This window comes from Aotus nancymaae, unplaced genomic scaffold (assembly GCF_030222135.1).
Source record: "Aotus nancymaae isolate 86718 unplaced genomic scaffold, 86718_ANA_hifiasm-v0.15.2.pri h1tg000014l, whole genome shotgun sequence".
Lineage (NCBI taxonomy): Eukaryota > Metazoa > Chordata > Mammalia > Primates > Aotidae > Aotus > Aotus nancymaae.
The window spans coordinates 71946879-71969058 of record NW_026988425.1 but is presented as its reverse complement, the minus strand read 5'-3'; the positions used below and the strand labels follow the sequence as shown (position 1 = coordinate 71969058).

General features: G+C 37.2%; 1 protein-coding gene across 12 annotated transcripts in view; it reads right to left on the bottom strand.

Annotated features, from left to right (window-relative positions):
* TENT2 (terminal nucleotidyltransferase 2) overlaps positions 1-22180 on the bottom strand; it is a 78630-nt gene that overhangs the window by 43475 nt on the left and 12975 nt on the right. For 8 of the 12 annotated variants that reach the window (XR_010342605.1, XM_064376078.1, XM_064376077.1 and 5 more), the window contains exons 3-7: positions 17496-17669; positions 17199-17288; positions 13431-13668; positions 1267-1411; positions 1059-1150 (exon numbers count right to left, since the gene is read on the bottom strand). Coding sequence is in view for 11 of the 12 variants with exons in the window: in XM_064376078.1 (XP_064232148.1) it covers positions 1059-1150; positions 1267-1411; positions 13431-13668; positions 17199-17288; positions 17496-17644 (714 nt within the window). In the remaining variant the exon portion in view is untranslated. The remainder of the gene's footprint in view (positions 1-1058; positions 1151-1266; positions 1412-13430; positions 13669-17198; positions 17289-17495; positions 17670-22180) is intronic. The other 4 variants (XM_064376082.1, XM_012462092.3, XM_064376083.1 and 1 more) reach the window with 1 other exon arrangement.

Below are 22180 nucleotides of genomic sequence, written 5' to 3'. Positions count from 1 at the left end.
CTTCTGATTTGCAGTAACTAGAAGTCATTTTTGCTAGTAGAATAGTATGAATAGTAAAAATATACATTAACATTCAATAATTTTTTGTGTTTTTAAAGATGTAAAACATAATAAAGCATATTAAAATTATACTGAACTTAATTTAATCGTTGGCAGTTCAGAAGAAACCTCAGCATCTTAAAGAGGCTGACTCAAGTCAGCTTAATGAACACCAATCACTACGATATTATACATGGAAGTGTCAGTTAACAGGAAATTCAGATAAACATACTACAGGTTGAGCATCCCTAATCCAAAAACATGAAATCCAAAATCTGAAACTTTCTGAGTGTTGATATGATACTCAAAGGAAATGTTCATTGGAGCATTTCAGATTTTGGATCAGAGATGTTCAAATGGTAAGTATAATGCAAGTATTCCAAAATAAAAAAATCTCAAATCCAAAAACCTCTGGTTCCAAGCATTGCAGATAAGGAATACTCAACCTGTACTAAGTAACACAATACGGTTGCTAAAGAAAAAGAAAAACACAAAGGTAAAATGTCAGAGAAAAATATTTTAAATTCAATAAACATGATAGTTTTATTCTAAATTTCAGTGAAATCTGTCTATTTTCCCAAAACAAGCATTTTCAAGGAATAAAAAAGTAAAGATTAAAAATAGAATCACTGAGAATTCAAATGGAAAGGAAATGTATCAAGAAGATAATATTGCCACATGCCCACATGCTCTGCTTTGCTGCATCCTGGTAACATATCCAAACTAATGGCATTTCAAAACAGAGGCAGAGCTCTTAAAAAAAGAACAACAACAACAACACATAGTGAAGCCATCTCACTTTAAAAACTTATAATTAAATTAATGCTATACCTCCAATTATGCTTACTGTGCACATGCCTTAAAAATAAAAAATTTCCTAGGTTTCCTACAATTATGGTAAACAAAATTCAAAGAAGTAATCACAACAAAGCAAGTTTTTTTCCTCAGTAACTTTTATGTAAAATTTCTTAACCCATTAACCTGAGAAACACACTTGGAATAAATGTTTCCTTACTTACTGGTTCTTCCTTAACAACTAGGCATAAATCACCATCACTGCTCCGGGTACCAAATCCATTTAAAGAGGACCCAACCAAAAAAAGTCTGCTTTCTAAAGAAACAGAAGAAAAGTTATAAGAGCATTTAAAATCTAAACTAGAGGCACTGGTTCTGTGCCTATTAAAAAAAATTTTTTTAAGATAAAATTTAAAATAGGAATGCATATACCTATAGGGCATGCAAAATAGGGAAACATACGTGGAAATAACAGCTGAATTTCTCTCTGCAGCTGTGTTCGACATAGTTCTTTCTTCTTTAAATCACTTATTTGCTGCTGACATGTTTCAAATAACTCCAGTACCTGCTGACTCAACTTGAATCCACCACAAAAAAAAAGTAAAAGTTTTATTCAGAAATGTAAAAGTAATTACCATATGGAAAAGTATAAATCAATTATGCTGACACTATTTTAAAAATAATAATAATATATTATCTTAATACTTTCCAAAACAAAGTTACTATTACTCAAGTACAGGTGGAGAATGGTCTGAAAACGTACATATAAATTTTACAAAGTAAACTTTACAAGTCACAGAAAAGTACTTTCTGTTACTTACAAGTCACAGAAAAGTACAATCACATATAATTCATAATAAAAACAATACATGGGTCAGCAAACTGTTTAACACTCGGTCACTGTTTTTGTATGGCCCCTGAGCAAAGAAATTTTTTACATTTTTAAAGGATTTGAAAACAAATAAGAATATGCAACAGAAACAATTTCTGAGTGGCAAAGCCTAAAATATTTACTATCCGGCTCTTTAGAAATTTGCCCAATCCCTAGTATTCACACCTACAAATACCAAATATAAGAGATGTGACGAGTCCCTGGCATTCTGGGTTCATGACCTCCTTTCCATTCTTATAACACTGCCCTGAACCCTAACTTCATGTTGCCATTTACCTACCACCTTTTTTTTTTTTTTTTTTTTTTTGAGAGGGAGTCTCACTCTGTTGCCCAGGCTGGAATGCAGTGGTGCAATCTTGGCTCACTGCAACCTCAGCCTCCTGGGTTCAAGCAATTCTCCTGCCTCGGCCTCCCATGTAGGTACGAATACAGGCATGTGCCACCACAGCCAACTAATTTTTCAATTTTTGTAGAGACAGAGTTTTGCCATGTTGGCCAGGCTGCTCTCAAACTCCTGACCTCAAGTGATCTGCCTGCCTCAGCTTCCCAAAGTACTGGGATTACAGGTGTGAGCCATCACACCTGGCCTTACCACCCTTTTATCTACTTGATCTGGTTCAGACTTTTCCCTCCAGCCCAACTCTTGCCATCAACATTGGTGATCTCCCTATCTGAAATGGGCTACATTTCACAACATACTCCGTTTCTGGACTTTCATTTCCTCCAATATTCTTCATCAGTGTACACTCCTATAATGTGGTCTTCACAATAAACTGGAACTACTCTAGCCATGAAATTTAAAATTTCAATACACTATCTTGGCTTCAATCTCCTATCCAATTCATACTTTCTCACTCCCCTCATACCTACTCATAACCACAAGAGATCTAGATTCCCTAGAATCCTCCCTTTTCTCCCAAGCCATCAGCACCTAAATGGTGTTCTTTCCCTATGCAGTCTATACCACACAGTGCATCTTTTGAACCACTCCCTTATCCTGACTTAACATCATCTCCTTGTCATGTTCTAATACTTGTCCTACAAAACCCTAATCTTGGGTCAATATAAAAAAGCCACCTTCAGGCTGGTCGCAGTGGCTCACACCTGTAATCTCAACACTTTGGGAGGCCAAGGCAAGCAGATCACGAGATCAGGAGTTCAAGACCAGCCTGGCCAACATGGTGAAATCCCATCTCTACTAAAAATACAAAAATTGACTGGGCATGGTGGCACGCTCCTGTAATCCCAGCTTTTCAGGAGGCTGAGGCAGAAGAATTGCTTGAACTGGGACCCGGAAGGTGGAGATTGCGGTGAGCTGAGATCACACCACTGCACTCCAGCACAGAGCAAAAAAAAAAAAAACAACAACAAAACACACACACACACACACACACACACACATATACATACACACACACACACAGCCCTTCTCTGCTCTTACATCTAAGTTGCTTAGAGACAAAACTGAAAAAAAAAAATTAAAAATCACAAAATTGGAGTTACAAATTCAAATTTATAGTCGTAGGTTGGCTCTTAGCATCACTTAGCAATTACTTCCAAGTCTTTGGTTAGATATTGCTTATACCATTCCAAAATGTTTACTACCCTCTTCAAGCCCTCTAAACTTACCTCCATTTCTCTAGCAGATAAAGTTAAAGTTTACTAAGAAAATTCAGAATACCAAATGTGATATTCCTCAGCCTCTTAACCACAGACCTAAAAACCAACATAACTGGAAAAAAAAATGCCCTTTTCCCTATTCACAGCTAATGTCTCTACTAATAATTTTGTATTCAAACCCTCTGGTCACCTTAAGGGCACAAACACCTCTACCAGTTTTTCAGTCTTGCTCTTGTATTTTCAATCTCTCCCTCTCTAGGACTTCTTTATAGCTTATAACGAGGCAAAAGTATCATCCATCATGTAAAATGTTGTCTTTTACATATTTAGAATCCTCATTTTAAGAAGGCAGAGGTATTCTGGGCAACTTGGCAATGAAAGAAGCATAACTTTTTAAAAAATCTCTGAATACCCACCCCACAAAAGACAAAGCAACTAGGAGAATAAATCAAAGAGATCAAACCAAACCAAAATGTGGCCAAAAAATAAACATAATTAACTGACTGAGTATCCGTCATGAACCTCAAATATAAGGAGTGGGGCCAAATACCAACAGCAGCAAGATTCACATGGTATCAGACACAGTAAGATAAAAGGCAATGGGACTTGAAACAATCTTAAAAGCAGAACATGCAGAAATCAAATTGCTTATAGGTACTACCTTCTCCCCCTCACCTACCAAACTAAGCAGCCCACATCAATGGTCACTTTAAGGACACAAACACCTCTACCAGTTTTTCAGTCTTGCTCTTGTATTTTCAATCTCGTATTTTCAATCTTGTATTTTCAGTCATTTTGGTTGTACCAAAATAGGCAAGGAGCTTCATAGGCTACAATTCACAGGAAAATGCAAGAGGACCACAGAAAGATCAGAGGCCTCGAAACCAAAGGAGATTCCCTTCCAAGAAAAAGCAACAGCAGAAACTGCCAGGAAGAGAAACCTAAACTGGGCAGTACAGAGCCATCAGGAGAAAAGGAAGGTGTAAAATGATTCTGACTCTCAGTGGACGTATTGACTATGAAAACATTTCTGGTTATCCTAACAGGACCAGGCAGAGCAGGTGGAAGGTCCCTGGCATCTAGTAGGTAGAGGCCAGGATGCCACTGAACATCCTAAGATGCAGAGAACAAAATGCCAATAACACAGAAGGTAAAAAATTCTGTTCTAGAAAAAAGTAGGAAAGGAAAGAAGTAAAGGCACACAGAAATTATATTTCTGAATACTACATAAGAACAGTAGAGAGCTAGGCACAGTGGCTCAGGCCTGTATTCCCAAGATTTTGACAGGCTGAGGTGGGCAGATCACAAGGTCAGGAAATCGAGATCATCTTGGCTAACGGTGAAACCCCATCTCTACTAAAAATATGAAAAATTAGCCGGCGTGACGGCAGCACCTGTAGTACCAGCTACTTGGGAGGCTGAAACGACAGAATTGCTTGAACCTGGGAGGCAGAAGTTACAGTGAGCTGAGATCGTGCCACTGCACTTCTGCCTGGGCAACTGAGCGAGACTCTGTCTCAAAAAAAAAAAAAGAACAGAAGAGGAGAAGTCCTACAGCCACAAAGCTAGCCTGCCCAACCCTCTCCATATAAAAGTAGCACACAGTTGGGCATGGCGGCTGGGCACTCCTAGAATCCAGCACTTTGGGAGGCCAAGGCAGGCGCATCACTTAAGCGCAGGAATCCGAGACAAGCCTTGACAACATGGCGAAATCTCATTTCTACAAAAAATTTAAAAATCAGGCCAGGTGCAATGGCTCACACCTGTAATTCCAGCACTTTGGGAGGCCAAGGCAGGCAGATGATCACCTGAGGTAAGGAGTTCGAGACCAGCCTGACCAACATGGAGAAACCCTGTCTCAATTAAAAATACAAAATTAGCCAGGCGTGATGGTGCATGCCTGTAATCCCAGCAACTCCGGAGGCTGAGGCAGGAGAATCACTCGAACCTGGGAGGCAAAGTTGCAGTGAGCCAAGATCGTGCACTGCACTCCAGTCTGGGCAACAGAGGGAGAACTTGTCTCAAAAACACTGAAATAAAAGTAGTACAGAAAAAGCCATCTCAAAGACAACTAACAGGAAAAGAGAACTGGAATCTCAAAAGAGGTAAGAATGGGAGAGGACAGAAAAAAAATTCAAAGAAATAATGCCTGAAAGTATTCTAATCAATTCCCATACAAAGTATTTGTAAGAAAAAATGAGAATAAATTGAGCAACTTTTTTTTTTTTTTTTTTTGAGACGGAGTTTCGCTCTTGATACCCAGGCTGGAGCGCAATGGCGCGATCTCGGCTCACCGCAATCTCCGCCTCCTGGGTTCAGGCAATTCTCCTGCCTCAGCCTCCTGAGTAGCTGGGATTACAGGCACGCGCCACCGTGCCCAGCTAATTTTTTGTATTAGTAGAGATGGGGTTTCACCATGTTGACCAAGATGGTCTCGATCTCTTGACCTCGTGATCCACCCGCCTCGGCCTCCCAAAGTGCTGGGATTACAGGCTTGAGCCACCGCGCCCGGCCGAGCAACTTTTTTTTTTTTGAGACATGGTCTCACTGTGTTGCCCAGACTAGAGCGCAATGGCACAATCGCAGCTCACTGCTGTCTTGACCTCCCATCTCAGCCCCCCAAGTAGCTGGGACTACAGGTGTGCAGTACCACATCTGGTTAATTTTTTTTCTTGAGACACAAGGTCTCACTATTTTGCCCAGGCTGCAGAGTAACATTTCTACAGACAGTAAAGCATACCAGGAGAATGTGTCAACAAAACTAATATAATTTTTAACATAATACAAGAAAACAATGCTTTTTCTCTCATATTTTAATTTTCTAAAAAAGATAATTCACTATTTAAAGCATATATACTAGCAACAAACAACTGGAAACTTACTTTTTAAAAACTTCACAATAGCAGCAAAAAGCATGAAATATTTAGAAATCTACGTACCAAGAGATGTGAGAGATTTATATACGGAAAACTAGAAAATACTGAGAGAACCTAAAGACCTAAATAAAGGGAGAGATGAAATATACCACATTCATGGATCAAAAGACTATTGTTAAAGACGTCAATTTTGCCAGAATTGACCTTTAGATTTAACAGAATCAAAATCAAAAGCCCATTTGATATAATTTCTTCACAAAAAATGAAAAAGAAATCAAAAGTCCAGAAGGCCTCTTTCTGGAAACTGACAAAAGAATTTTAAATTTTATTTAGAAAGGCAAAAGTCCAAGAATAGCCAAGAAAAAAGTTGGAATTTACCCTACCTGACTTCTCTACTTAATATAATGCTATAGTAATCAATATAGTATGGCCCTGGCCAAAGGATAAACGAAGACCAACAGAACAGAATACTGAAATATTTACAAATAAAATAATAACTGGAATCTGATTCAAACTAATGAGGGAGGGAGATAAAGGTGAAATAAGGTTAGTCATATGTTGTTAATTGTTATGGTCTATGTTGGCAATTGTTAAAGTGGACAACATTAGGATTTATAGTACTTATCTCTACTTTGGTATATTGTTTGATATTTTCCATAATAAGTTAAAAAGAAAGGTGTTCAAGTTTGTAATAAATGTGAAAAAGATCTCCAGTAAAAGTGGCCAACATAAAATTTTAAATGATACTTGAAGGATTAAGTTGTATTGACCTAGAGCAAGGGTTGGCAAACTATTTAGGCCAAGTATGGGCAGCAAGCTAAATAATTTCTACTTTTAAGCATTGTTAAAAAGAAAAGGAAAGAAAAAAGATTATGCAACTGAGGACTTACACAGCCTACATGCCTAAAATATTTTCTATCTGGCCTTTCCATCAACCCCTGATCTAGAGAATCAGTTAGGCAGATCAGATCGACATAATCCTAGAAGTCACAGTAGGTGCTATTTGTTGAATGGCAAAATAAACAAATTTCTTTATAATGCCCAAGTGAAAAAATTTACAATGACTTGGAAAATATGAAATTCTGTATCTTGTTCCTCTCCATTTTTTACATGCATGGAAACACTTTTTCTTTCCCAAGGACTACTATAACAGAGATTTAATGAGTTTTTTTTTTTTTTTTGAAAGAAAGAAAGAAAGAAAAAGAATAAAGAAGAGGAGGAAAAAGGAAAAGAAAGAGAGAGAGAGAGAATAGGAGTATTGCTTTCTTGCCCAGGCTAGAATGCAGTTTAGTAATGGGTATTGAAAATCTCTTTTATACCAATAATTATACTTGATGTAAACAGGAAGGAATAAGGGAAGAAAATAACAAACGAGCAGCCAACCAATATTTCATTTAAACCTATGAAATGCTATGCCATTACTGAGGAGTGATTTACTTCCAATTATGTAGTCACTTACGGAATAGGTGTGAGGTGGTAATGTATGTTTTGTGTATTTGAAGTGGAGAGTTCTATAAATGTTTATTAAGTTTACTTGTTCCAGATCTGAGTTCAAGTCCTGGATGTCCTTGTTAATATTCTATCTCGTTGATCTATAAAATCGTTAGCTCTTCTTGTTACATTGATCCTTTTGCCATTATGTAATGTCCTTCTTTGCCTCTTTTGCTCTTTGTTGCTTTAAAGTCTACTTTATCAGAGGCAAGAATTGCATCTCCTGCTTTTTATTTATTTGTTTATTTTTACTCTCTGATTGGTTGATAAATCTTCCTCCTTCTCTTTGTTTTGAGTCTTTGTGTATCATTGCATGCGAGATGGGTCTGGATGCAGCATACCTATGGGTTTTGGCTTTTTATCCGATTAGAATATATATAACTTTAATACTAGCATTTGATGCCAGCTGGCTGTTTTGCCCATTAGTTAGTGTAAATTTTTCGTTGTGTTAATGTTCTTTTCTTTTTGATATATTTTTGGAAAGGCTGATATTGGTTGTTCCTTTATATGTATAGTGCTTCTTTCAGAAGTTCTTGTAAAGCAGGCCTGGTGGTGGTGAACTCTCTAAGTACTTGTTTGTTCGCAAAGGATTTAATTTTTCCTTCGATTATAAAGCTTAGTTTGGCTGGATAGGAAATTCTGGGTTGAAAGTTCTTTTCTTTAAGGATGTTAAATATTGGTCCCCACTCTTTTCTGGCTTGTAGGGTTTCTGCTGAGAGATCTGCTGTAAGTCTGATAGGTTTCCCTTTATGGGTAACCTGACCTTTCTCTCTGGCTGCCCTTAGTATTTTCTCCTTCATTTCAACCCTAATAAATCTGGCAATTACGTGCCTTGGGGTTCGTCTTCTTGAAGAATATCTTTGTGGTGTTCTCTGTATTACCTGGAGTTGAATATTACCCTGCCTTGCCAGGTTGGGAAAGTTTTCCTGAATGATATCCTGAAGAGTATTTTCCAACTTGGATTCATTCTCTTCGTCACATTCAGGTACACCTATCAAACGTAAATTAGGTCTTTTCACATAGTCCCATATTTCCTGGAGACTTTGCTCATTCCTTTTCATCCTTTTTTCTCCAATCTTGTCTTCTCGTTTCGTTTCACTGAGCTGGTTCTCGACTTCTGATATTCTTTCTTCTACTTGATCAATTCGACTGTTTAAACTTGTGCATACTTCGCGAAGTTCTCGTGTTGTGTTTTTCAGCTCCATCAATTCACTTATATTCCTCTCTAAATTGTCCATTCTTGTTAGCATTTCATCAAACCTTTTTTCAAGGTTCTTAGTCTCTTTGCATTGGGTTAGAACAAGTTCTTTTAATTCATAGAAGTTTCTTATAACCCACGTTTTGAAACCTGCTTCTGTTATTGGAACACACTCGTAATCTATTAAGCCTTGTTCCGTTACTGATGAGGAATTGCGATCCCCTGTAGAGGAAGAGGCATTCTGATTTTAAGTATTCTCTGCCTTTTTACGCTGATTTCTTCCCTTCATTATATATTTATCCGTCTGTTGTCGTTGTAGTTACCAACTTTCTAACTAGGTCTCTGAGCAGACGTCCAACTTGTTGATTCCCAGCGCCGAAATCTGAGCAAACCACTGCGCCGGCCAAAACAGCGGTGTTAAGATGGATGGTGCTTTTCTGCCCGGGAATCTCCGGACTCTGCACCAAGAACTGCCGCTCTAAGGCGCCAGCTAAACCACCGCACCGGTCACAAGACTCGCCCTGGCGACACATGGGGCTACTCTGCTGGGAATCTCCTGGTCCGTGAGCAACAAATATTCGTCTGAAAGTGTGGCGTCCTCTCGTTCTCTGTGCTTTCACTGGGAGCTACGAGCCCGAGCTGCTAGTGATCAGCCATCTTGGATCTCTCTCGATTTAATGAGTTTTTATGTGAAAGAATTTTCCTCATCATCTACCCATTAACTTGGGGATTCACATTATCAAATCGTGTTACTTTATCCTAGGAACAGACATTGAGAGTTCAGACAAGACAAGAGAAATGCACATATATGCTGAAACAAGATTTCTGGTGCTTTAATTTAGAGAAATATTCCAGGACATGGCTCAATGTTCTTATAATTCTTAAAAAAAAAAAAAAAAAAAAAAAAACCAGAGAGGAGGAATGAGTAGTATGAAATACCCTTGGCTAAAAATCATACACAATTTAGATCGCATATGTAATACCAAGCTGACCATGCATAACGGCATTCCAAAAATATTCTTTAATTCTGGGGTACATTTTTCCTAATTTTTAGTTTAAAAAAACTATTCCAAGCCAGGTACAGTGGTAAATGCCTGTAGTATCAGGTATTCAGGAAGCTGAGGCAGGAAGATGGCTTGAGCCAAGGAGTTCAAGACCAGCCTGGGCAACTTAGTAAGACCCCATCCAAAAAAAAACAAAAACAAAAACCCCTCCAACAACATATATATAAAGTGGATTATTCTTAAATTTGTCTAAATCACTACAATACTACTTGCTCAGGTTACCTACCAAGAGCTACCATTATATACTCTAGTCATCTTGGCCTCCTTTCAGTTATTTGTATACTCCATTCTTCTTTTTGCATTAGGACCCTCAAACATGCTATTTCCTCTCTCTAAATCAGTCTCTCCATCCCTACTACTCTCTAACTAGTTAACTTATTCATCTTTCAGATCTCAACTCAAATACTGCCTCCTTTAGAAGGCTTTCCCCGACACTCCCGAATGCAGTCTTTCAGTACTATGTAATTTCCTGCACAGCATTTATATAAAATTGTAACCTGCATTTTTAAAAACTATTTTATTTCTGAGACAGAGTTCCACTCTGTTGCCCAGGCTGGAGTGCAGTGGTGCGATCTCAGCTCACAGCAACCTCCACCTCCTGAGTTCAAGCAATTCTCCTGCCTCAGACTCCTGAGTTGCTGGGACTACAGGTGCACGCCACCATGGCCAGCTAATTTTTTTGTATTTTTAGGAGAGACAGGGTTTCACCATATTGGTCAGGCTGGTCTCAAACTCCTGACCTCAGGTAATCCACCCACCTCGGCCTCCCAAAGTTCTGGGATTACAGGCGTGAGCCACCACACCTGGCCTATGCATGATTGTTTAACAGCTCTCCCGCTCACTATGCTGTACGTAAATAGTAGAGACTATGTATGTTTAGCACAACAGTGTATCTCCCAAGCCTAGCACTCACAAATATTTGAATGCTAAATAAATCAAAAATCTTATCTATCTACTCCAGGAGTTTCAACTATCACTTTTGTTTCAGATAGCTTCAGGATCCATCTCTCTAGCCTTGATCTTACTTCTGAACTCCAAACATATACTGTCAATTCAGTTACAAGACATTTTTCTACTAAATGGGAATGGTATCAATATAACACAGAAGTTGTGTTTGTAAGTGACTTGTACATGGAGCTGTAATTGTAGAATTATAACTGTCACAAGAAAGAAAAAGCCCTCAGTATGGAGTCCTTACAGACCAAACGTAACTAAAAACAAGCATTTGCATTCAGCATTCCTGCTCAAGAAAGCATACTCCTAGCCTCAGACAGCTCTGTGCCGGTGTACTTCCTCTTGTCTCTACCTTAACAGCAGCCTCACTGACTCAGAGCTCCATTTTTAGCTGCCTGTCTCAATGCTCAACACAAGCCAGCATCTCAACTCTATTTTGTACGTTTCTAATATCCACTGCAGCAGCATCTAACCATGCCAAACTGCCTGCCTGGTCTGTCCAACTTATTTCCCAAGACATTAATTATTATTCTTGATTGTGTCTGGTTACAAAATTGTTTAGGTTTTGAGTAGTCCATTCCAACCCTATTTCCCATAGTCCTATATACTTAGGTTGCAATTTGCAGAACATGAGGTTTCTCAGGAGCACAAATGTTTTATAGTAGATTCTCTCATAGTTCAAAATATCTCAAGTATTTCCTCAATCAGCTTATACACCCCAAATCTAGGTTCCTTATCTCTATTGATAGCAAAAAATCAAATCATTGGAGTCATTCACATCTCTCTCTCACTCTCTCTTATATACCCAATTATTCCACACATTCTCTCTATTTTCCTTATACATTATCTCCCACATCTTTTTCACTACCATCTACTCTAACTGAAAGCTTCAGTGCCTCTCATTAGGATGAATTTAACAGCCTTCAAGGGGATCAACCATCTTCACAATGAATCTAACAGCCTTCAAGGTGATCCCTATCTTCCAAGCCCACTTCATTCTAAACCAAACTCACTAGACAACAAGGACTTTCTATAAATGCAAATCTGGCTGTGCTATTTCTCTACTTAAAAACCTTCAACAGCATTCTACTGTGCATTCAAAGCTTCAAACCACTGCCCCGCTTTATCTCACACTGAACTCTCCACATGCTTTACACTCTACAGAGGCAAATCATACGAGATTACAGATTACCCTGTACTAGAGTTAGAATGTCAACTCCCTACCCTTGATTTTAAGTATCATTCAATCTGTGGCCTTTTGTGTCTTGCTTTTTTCATTTAGCATGTTTTCAAGGTTCATCCATGTTGTAGCATACATCAGTACTTCCATTTTTATAGCTGAATAATATTCAATTGCAAGAATATGTTAATACAGTCCTCAGTTGAACTTATGGGTTGTTTCCACTTTTTGTCTCTTATTAATAGTGCAGCTGTGAATATTTGTGTATAAACTTTGGGTACAAGGTTTCTTTTGGGGGTGATGAAAATGTTTGTGAATCAGATAGTGATGACAGTTGCACAACTTTGGGAATATATTTTAAAACCACTGAATTGTACACTTTAAAAGGGTGATTTTTATGGTACAATAATAACTAAAGAACAAAAAGAAATAGAGTAATAAAAAGCAGCACAACTAAGGAATGAAGCAAGTGCTGCTTTTCTGACCCAACATTTCTGTACACTTACTATGCTTCAGACCTATGTTGGTTCATAGGAACCCAAAGATGAGTAAAACAAAGTTGCTATACTCTCTTCAGGGTGCTTCTCCTTAGCCTACAAATGTTCATTTCTCAAGAGTGTGGCAACTTTAAAATGCAAAAACAGCAAGGGTAAACCACAGACAACCCAAGAGAATGCAGATATTTACATTATAAACCCTCTCAATTACCTAGAAGGTGATTTTTTAGGTTTCACTAAATATGGGGGAGGGGAGAGATATGTTTCTAGTATTAGATGGTAAATAACTCATTGTTTCCCAATGCTGACCATGTCATTTTCCAATTATTATTATTAAAATAGCTTCATTTCACTTATTTGAAATGTTTTTTATAAATGTTTCTTGATTATATCACTTTGAATGTATTATTTTTCTCAGTGACTCCTGGATTCTCTATTTTTGACATTCAAAAACCTCATGATAAACACAAATTATCCCAAAATAAAATGTGTTCTAACACTGTATTACAATAACTATATGAAAACTTTATTTTTTGTAATATAGCAAGACAGTTCTCTAAACTGTTTGAGTTCTAATAAAATTTTCACGAATCAGGGAAAATCTGATTTCCTGATGGCTGCACTTCTATAAAAGAATCGCTACCAAAAATCAAAGTAATGTTTAGACAGAAAATTAGGCTGAATAGCACTACCTTAAACATGGCAAAAGAAAAAAAAAAAGGCATGTTCTATTTAATCCAGGATACTAAATACTTCTTATTCTTCTAATACATTATTTACACTAAATTCCCAAAAGGCAAAACTAAAATCTACATTATTATTACCTTATCTTTGGCCTCAGGCAGTGTGATTTCTCTAGGTTCTAAAAATGGTATTTCCCGAAAAGGTGGAACACATCTGACTGTATCTGGTACATAATGTGTATGAAACAATGGCGGCATTGAGTATCTTCGTTCACCTGATAAAGGCACTATCTGGTTAACTACAGTTGGCTCTTGGTGGGGTGAATGGAAACGCTGCCGTTTACCATCAAGAGGAAGGTTTTTTTCATCGCTTAATCTCCTGAAAACAAGCAATATACCTTAGTGATTAAAGATATAACTTTTTGATAACAAATAAAAGGCAATTAAAAATATATAAATGTCATGAGATAATAAAATATTACAATTCTTTCAATAAAAGTACATTATTAGTTTTATATGGATCTTAAAAATATTCATGTTAAGCACAAGAAATGCCTCTCAACACCTTAGAAAAACACAGTAACAATGCAGAAAGAAAAAATTACATGTATATATTGGGGTTAGTCTCCTGTATTTGAACCACTCCAATGTTTCACTATCTCAGTAGTGAAAATTTTGTAGAAAAATTTCTATTTATATAATTACTAAGAAGAAAAGATTCAAACTATAACATAAGAAAGATAAAATTAAGTGAGCTAAGTGCTAGTTACAAAAAAGAGCTTTTGGAATACACCTGTGTTCTGGTTCATCAGCAGGAAACACCAAATTAAGAGATACTCTTTAATAAAGCTATAAAGACACTGGACAACTGAAGAAATTAGAAAATGAGCTGCAACTCAGAGAATAGTATTAATATTAAATTTCTCAGGCATAATTAATGTATTTCGGTTATACAGGAGAAAAGTCTTGTTTTTAAGAGGAATAAGCTGACATGTTTTGAGGTAAAATAAAATGTCAACAACTTTCTTTTATATGGTTCAGGAAAAAAGCAAGTGGGCAGGAAGAAAAAGAGAAATCAAATGTAGTAAAATTTTTAACTCATGAATCTAGGCAAAAAAACATACAGATATTCACTATATTATTATTTAAATTTTTCTGGAGGTTTAAATATTTGCAAAATATAAAGAAAAAATCATTAAAGAGTAAATATTTGTTGGGAAAAAAACATTTACTTCATTGATATATTAAGTTGTTCATTTGGTAATACTTTATGCCACAGAAAATAGTCCAATTCCTTTTAAGCCAGAAAATTCTATGGGTCATAGAAAGTTTTTTTAACATTCCTTTGGGATTATGTCAATTACTCTCTTCTTGACAGATCTGCAAAATAAGTGGACCCTACTCACAGGTAAAGTATACAATGCTAAATGCATAAAAGCATATTTATAATACTACTTTTAAACATAAAAGTACTTTAGCGCTATATATGCCGAATGTCTTCTAATGAGAATGCCAATTTTAATTTGAAAAATATGTTTGGCCGGGCACGGTGGCTCATGCCTGTAATCCCAGCACTTTGGGAGGCTGAGGCAGGTGGATCACAAGGTCAGGAGTTCAAGACCAGCCTGGCCAAGATGGTGAAACCCTTCTACTAAAAATACAAAAATTAGCCGGGCGTGGTTGCAGGCATCTATAATCCCAGCTACTCGGGAGGCTGAGGCAGGGAACTGGTTGAACCTGGGAGGTAGAGGTTGCAATGAGCTGAGATCATGCCACTACACTCCAGCCTGGGTGACAGAGCGAGACTCTATCTCAAAAAATATATATATTTTGAGAGATATATATATATCCCATCTCTACTAAAAGTACAATGTTTAACTACAAATTAATGGAGCTTATTTTCACTCTTGATTCACAAATTGGCTATAAAGGCAATTTCTAAAGAATAAAATCTGAATAAAGTCAATACTATCAGAATTATTATAAAACTTTTATCAACAATTTTGAAGAACAACCTGTAGTGCTTATAAGCCTATGACTCAGAGACATATAACATTTCAAATCCCAGCCATGCCACTTCTGAGTAACTAGTTACTTAACCTTTATGTGAGTCAACTTTCTCCTCAACAGAAGAGGGATAAAAGTATCTACCTCAGTGTTGTGTGATTTAATCAAACCATTATTTGTAAAGGCTTAGAATAATGCTTACGACATAGTGAGCAATCAGTAATTCCTAGCTAGTGTCATTATTTTTTTTACAGTACCTTGCTCACCAATAGTATTTTTTTATGGGACATAAAAGTTATAGAATGTTTATATAGGTTTTTCAGTAATAGTGGTATCTTTCAAATGTTGCCAAATGTTATTTTAATAACCACCTCTCAAATTCTGTCATATTTTGTAATAAATGAATTTCTTTTAATCAAATAGATTAAAATTGACTCCTGACTTGACTATAGGAAGCTTTATGTCATGCAGAAATTTTCACTACAAATATTTGTTATCATGGAACCTTACCTGTGTAAGATGTAGATAAATCAAAAGAAAAACAAAGTTTACTAGAAAGAAAATGTTATAATTGTGTCTACCTAGAAATTCAAATGTTGAAGTCCTAAGCCCTACTACCTCAGAATATGACTGTATTTGGAGATAGGACTTCTTAAAAGTTAACTAAGTTAAAGTGGAGTCTTTAAGATGAACCTTAATCTAATATGACTGGTGTCCTTAAAAGAAGAGATGAGGACACGGAAAACACAGAGAAACAACCATATTAAGACACAGTGACAAAGCAGCCATCTACAAGGCAAGAAAAGAAGCCTCAGAAGAAACCAACTCTGCCAACACCTTGATCTTGATCTTGATCTAGCCTCCAGAATTGTGAGAAAATAAATTTATGTTGTGTAAGCCACCCAATGTGTGGTACGTTGTTATGGCAACCCTACCCCAGCAAATGAATACAGAAGGCCATCTCATTTCATTAAAAAATATCAATTAAAAAGTGGTTTTCAGCTGGGCGCAGTGGCTCACGCCTGTAATCCCAGCATTTTGGGAGACCGAGGCGGGTGGATCACGAGGTCAAGAGATCGAGACCATCCTGGTCAACATGGTGAAACCCCATCTCTACTAAAAATACAAAAAATCAGTTGGGCATGGTGGCGCATGCCTGTAATCCCAGCTACTCAGGAGGCTGAGGCAAGAGAATTGCCTGAACCCAGGAGGCGGAGGTTGCGGTGAGCTGAGATCACGCCATTGCACTCCAGCCTGGGTAACAAGAGCGAGACTCCGTCTCAAAAAAAAAAAAAGTGGTTTTCTAGCCAGTGCAGTGGCTCATGCTTATAATCCCAGCACTTTGGGAGGCCGAGGCAGGCAGATCACAAGGTTAGAGATCGAGACTATCTGCCCAACACGGTAAAACCCCGTCTCTACTAGAAATGTAAATATTAGCTGGGCGTGATGGCACATGCCTATAGTCCCAGCTACTCGGGAGGCTGAGGCAGGAGAATCACCTGAACCCAGGAGGCAGAGGTTGCAATGAGTCGAGATTGTGCCACTGCACTCCAGCCTGGCAACAGACTGAGAGACTCCATCTCAAAAAAAAAGTGGTTTTCTGAAGAAATTTAAATTTACTCTTGAAAAAGAAAACCTGGGATCTAGAAAAAGAAAACCTGGGATCTAGGAAAGGATGATCTGATGAAAGGCAGAAACAAAGATATAATAAAGCAGGAACAAATCAACAAAAGAACCCCTAAAATTTTTAAACACATAAAAATGTTAAAATTCCATAACTGATCTGATTGCACAGGTCCCAGAAAACAACATAGGGTCCATACAATATTAATTCAAGATACACTGTTACAGAGTTTTCAGAAACACAAAAATATTCTTTTAAAATAATTAAGAAGTACTTACTTCCTTCCTCGAAATAATGGGGAAGCTGAGGTCTGTATTGGACTGACATTTCCATATGTCAACTGCTGTAACGACACAGCTCTCGACAAGCTATCAAAATCAAAGAAAAGAAGAGTAATAATATACATATTTTTCTTTAAAAACAAAACCAATTTCTGAAAATAAAATTAGATACATCCCTGCTCAAAAAAAAAAGTGATGATATATTCTCCACTTCAAAAGTTTCATAAAAAAGGGTTATGTCAAACAGAAAATGAAATTTATCAACAACAGGGGCCAAAATATTACCATACTTACTCTGCATTCTGAAAGTTGAATTGTGCATCTATAAGCTGCTGGTGTGAATAAACAGTTGGTGATAGGTTAAAGAAGTTATTATGTTGTTGATGATTTGGAGTGAAGGGTGGGCGACCCAAAATTGAGTTTGGGAACATGCTCTTGTTCATTGGAAGTGAACATGTATTCTTCTACCTAGGAAAATTTTAAAAGACAATACTAAATTATTATAGCTTAAGATACAAACACTTAAATAACTATTATCCACTAATTTAAAACAGTTATCAAGTTACAAATTTTATTTGCGAAGTTAAATAGGTCTCTTAAGTGCCACTGTAGGTAACAAAAGAAAACTACTAATAAATTCTAAATCTTAAGATTAACATTATTCAAATAGCAAATATGCATATTTCTAATTTTCTGATGAACTGTCCCTAATACATTTACCCTCATATCAACAAATATTTTAGAAAATCAAGTTATCACCTGACATTAATAAAATCCCACAGATTCTTACATTTATTCTCAATCTAATTTAAACAAAGGTATAAGCCATCATATGACATCCTGATACCTAGAACTTGGATCTTAAGGTCTGATCAAATAAGGAATGGATTTTATATTGTCTTAACAATTCATAAAATTCTGAGATTCCCCTCAAAGTCTACATACGTTATACAAAAGACTTCTGATCAAAGAGGGCTTTATTCCACAGAAATAGGAAAAAACTATACAAAACAATCAGAATCCTTCACTGATCCAAGGAGGAGAGTAGACATTTATTCTTTGCCATGACAGATATATTAAGGCTGTAGTCTTGCAAAGGGTAGGATAGGGTAATAAACTGAAAACGAGTATCAGGTAAAGTCTACAAAGAAAAATAGGCTTCAGCCCAATTTCTCAAAGCAAGCAATTAGAAAACTCTTTTACAGGGAAAAAAGAGTAACAAGAGAACCTATACCATAATAATACTTGGGAGTCCATCAAGAAAATGTCAAGCTAGCTACCTAATCAACCTAACATGAAGCCTCAAGTTGACAGGCCCTACCCACACACTTTTAGAGTTTCTAATTAGACTCCTGATATTCTCACTTAAAATAGACATCCATGGATCACCAGAAGAAAAATAAAACCTGGTGATAAATAGAAACAATGTCAGGAACAAACGAACACTCAAAAAAAAAAGGGGTTGGGGGCCAGGTGCGGTGGCTCACACCTAGAATCCCAGCACGCTGGGAGACCAAGGTGGGAGGATTACTTGAACTCAGGAGTTCAAGACTAGCCTGGGCAACAAAGTGAGACCCTGTCTCTATAAAAAAATCAAAAAATTAGCCAGGCACAGTAGTGTGTGCCTATGGTCCCAGCTACACAGGTGGCTTAGGCGGGAGATCACTTGAGTCCAGGAGGTCAGTGCTGCAATGAACCACGTTCATGCCACTGCACTCCAGCCTGGGTGACAGGGCGAGACTCTAACTCAAAAAATAAAATAAAAAGGCTCTGGGAAATTATAAAATTGAAAGCAGAACTATCCAGCAGGAAGTTAAAAGATAACTTTGAGGAAACATATTGTTTAGAACAAAAAGGAAAAATTGTAAGGGGCAGGAAGGAGTCAAGACAACAGAAAACAAAAGAGTATTAAACTATGTGATCCAACATTATAACATGAAGTCCAGGAAGAACAGAGAAAATACAGAGGACATTACCTAATAAATAAAACAAAAAAAATGTCAAAGACTGAAAGACATTAATCCCCAGACTGAAAGGACCTAGAGAGTACAAAGTACAATAAAAAAGATACACATCAAGGTATATTATAGTGAAGTTTCAGAATATCACACACAAAAAAAAGAAGTTTATAAAACATTCCAGAGGGAGAAAATGCTATAAATAAAGGGCAAGAAATCAAAATGGCTTTGGAGTCCTCAATAGCACAGGACATGAACTCATGACTTCAAAGTTCTGAGGGAAATGTTCTCAGGCTGTAATTCTATACCTAGCTACACTATCAATGCAATGGAGACTAGAAACAGTTTAGACAAGTAAGGTATCAAAAAAAGAAAACCTGGAATCTAGAAAAAGGGAAGTCTGATGTAGGGCAGAAACAAAGTAAATTCCCCAAGATGATAGTGATGGGGAGCTAACAGTTCAAATTAGAATAGGAGGATGCAGGGCTTCAAGAAGATATCTAAGAAAAAAAAAAAATCAACTGGTAGATTACCTAATGTATTTGACCATGGAGAAAAGTTCTGTTAACAGAGTAGAAATAATTTTAGAAACAAAAGCAGCTAGTTAAAAATAAATTACCAAAGAAAAAAACACTCAATAGGTAATATTAAGAAGTGACTGGGCCCAGTGGCTCATGCCTGTAATCCCAGCACCTTGGGAGGCCAAGGGAACGGATCACAAGGTCAAGAGATCAAGGTCATCCTGGCCAACATGGTGAAACCCCATCTCTACTAAAAGTACAAAAATTAGCTTGGCGTGGTGGTACACGCCTATAAACCCAGCTAGTCGGGAGGCTGAGGCAGGAGAATAGTTTGAACTCAGGAGGCAGTGGTTGCAGTGAGCCGATATCGAACCACTGAAATCTAGCCTGGCGACAGAGCAAGACTCTGCCTCAAAAACAAAACAAAAAAAAGGCAATATCATCAGTTACCTGCCTGATTATTACAATAATGTTAAGATTGAATATACTGATTTTTTTTATTTTTGAATATACTGATTTTTTTAAAAATGAGTTACCACATAAAATTTAGTATATTTATGACACATTATACTATGAATTTATGTTTATATATCACATATCACAATTTTTATATGGATGACAGTGTACACGAAGTGCTAAATCCTTATTTTCAGTAAATATAAATCAAAATAATTAACTACAGAAGCTTTCTTTTTTTTTCTTTTTTTTTTTTTAAACAACAGAGAAAAATAACACTATGTAGCCAGAAGAATTGAAGAAATTGCCTTTGGGGATTGTGGCTAAGAGGGCTGGAAAAACTGTAAGAGACAACAGGGGAGAAAAAGAACAATCTGGGAAGAAACTAATAAATCATTCACAAACATTGCTCCTTGTTTTTTCAATTCCGTAAGATGAAAATTTCCTAGGTTGGCCACAGATGACAAGACTCACCAGTCCAGGGTTCTTAACAGACTGTGGATAAAATTCTATGAAATATCATCAGACCTCATCCCAAATGCCTGACTCTAATTTGGACCAGAGACAAGGTTAACCTCCAGAAAACAAGGGTCTGTCAACTTTCTTTAGCAGGCTCTTACGTCTTTTTAAAAGAGATTTTTAAAAAAGAAAATAAATCCTATCATATCTCCTCACCTGTACACCCTAACTTGTTCAGAGGAAATGGACAAACATCTTGAACTAAGCAGCATTCCAGGGAATCCCCTAGTAAAAATACACACAATAATCCTAGGCTGGGCAGTTGCTCATACCTGTAATCCCAGTACTTTGGGAGACTGAGGCAGGCAGATTGTTTGAGCCCAGGAGTTAGACACTAGCCTGGGGAACATGGTGAAACCTGATCTCTACAACAAATACAAAAATTAGGCCAGGCACGGTGGCACACGCCGGTAATCCCAGCATTTATGGAGGCCGAGGCGGGTGGACCACCTGAAGTCAGGAGTTCAAGAACAGCCTGACAAACATGGCGAAACCCCATCTCTACTGAAAATACAAAAATTAGCTGGGCATGGTGGCGGGCACCCGTAATCCCAGCTACTCATGAGGCTGAGGCAGGAGAATGGCTAGAATCCATGAGGCGGAGGTTGCAGGGAGCCAAAATTGCCCCACTGCACTCCAGCCTGGGCAACAAGAACAAAACTCTGTCTAGGGAGGGGGGAAGAGAGAGATTAATTCCTAGTAATTTCTAGGGATAAAGTGTTTGGTCCTGTAATTTGTAACCTGGAATCTCTGTCCTCCACTTGACCTCTCCTCCAACAAATCAGAGAAGACTCAAGATTATACATTATAATTCCTTCATCAGTATTCTTTGGAAAGCAGAATCTACCTAGTATAAAAACCAGAACTGTACTGGCTAAACCAAGATACTCTCTATTTTGTCCAAATACCTTTGATCCCTCAAACCCACTTCTTTTCTCCACAATACAGAAAGTCCAATTCCTAAATCCTGCTAACCCACTGTGAAAACCACTTCCAGGTTCTAAACAGGACATTCCTTTTGGTTAAGAATTAAATTCCATCCAAGTGTTCAAAAAAAGAATCTAGTCACATGGCTCCAAATGGGCATTTCTTAACTCACAAATGGCCTGTTTCACATGGAGCCTATCTGTTACAGGACATTTCCAGAACTGACATAATTAGGGCTACTCACACCAACAAAGTAATGTCACTATTAATGGCTATTAATTGGTATAAATTAATAGCCTTATGGCTGTTAATCAGTACACATTAGAAGCCTTGTGGTACTGAATTATATAATATGAAGACATTTTAAAAAGTACTATGTTACCTGTAATTATAAAAACACCGATTTAGTTGATCAGTTAACAATCTCTTTCCTCAAAAAAAGCATACACTGCACACCTATTATTTAGCTTGTGTTTTATAGTTTCCCTTTGTTTCTTCTGTTACCCTACTGATAAATAACTGCTATTTTAAACAAAGAGTTGAAAGAGATAAGTAATTTAGAGAATCCATAAGCTGTGAGACACATAAGCTTTCATGT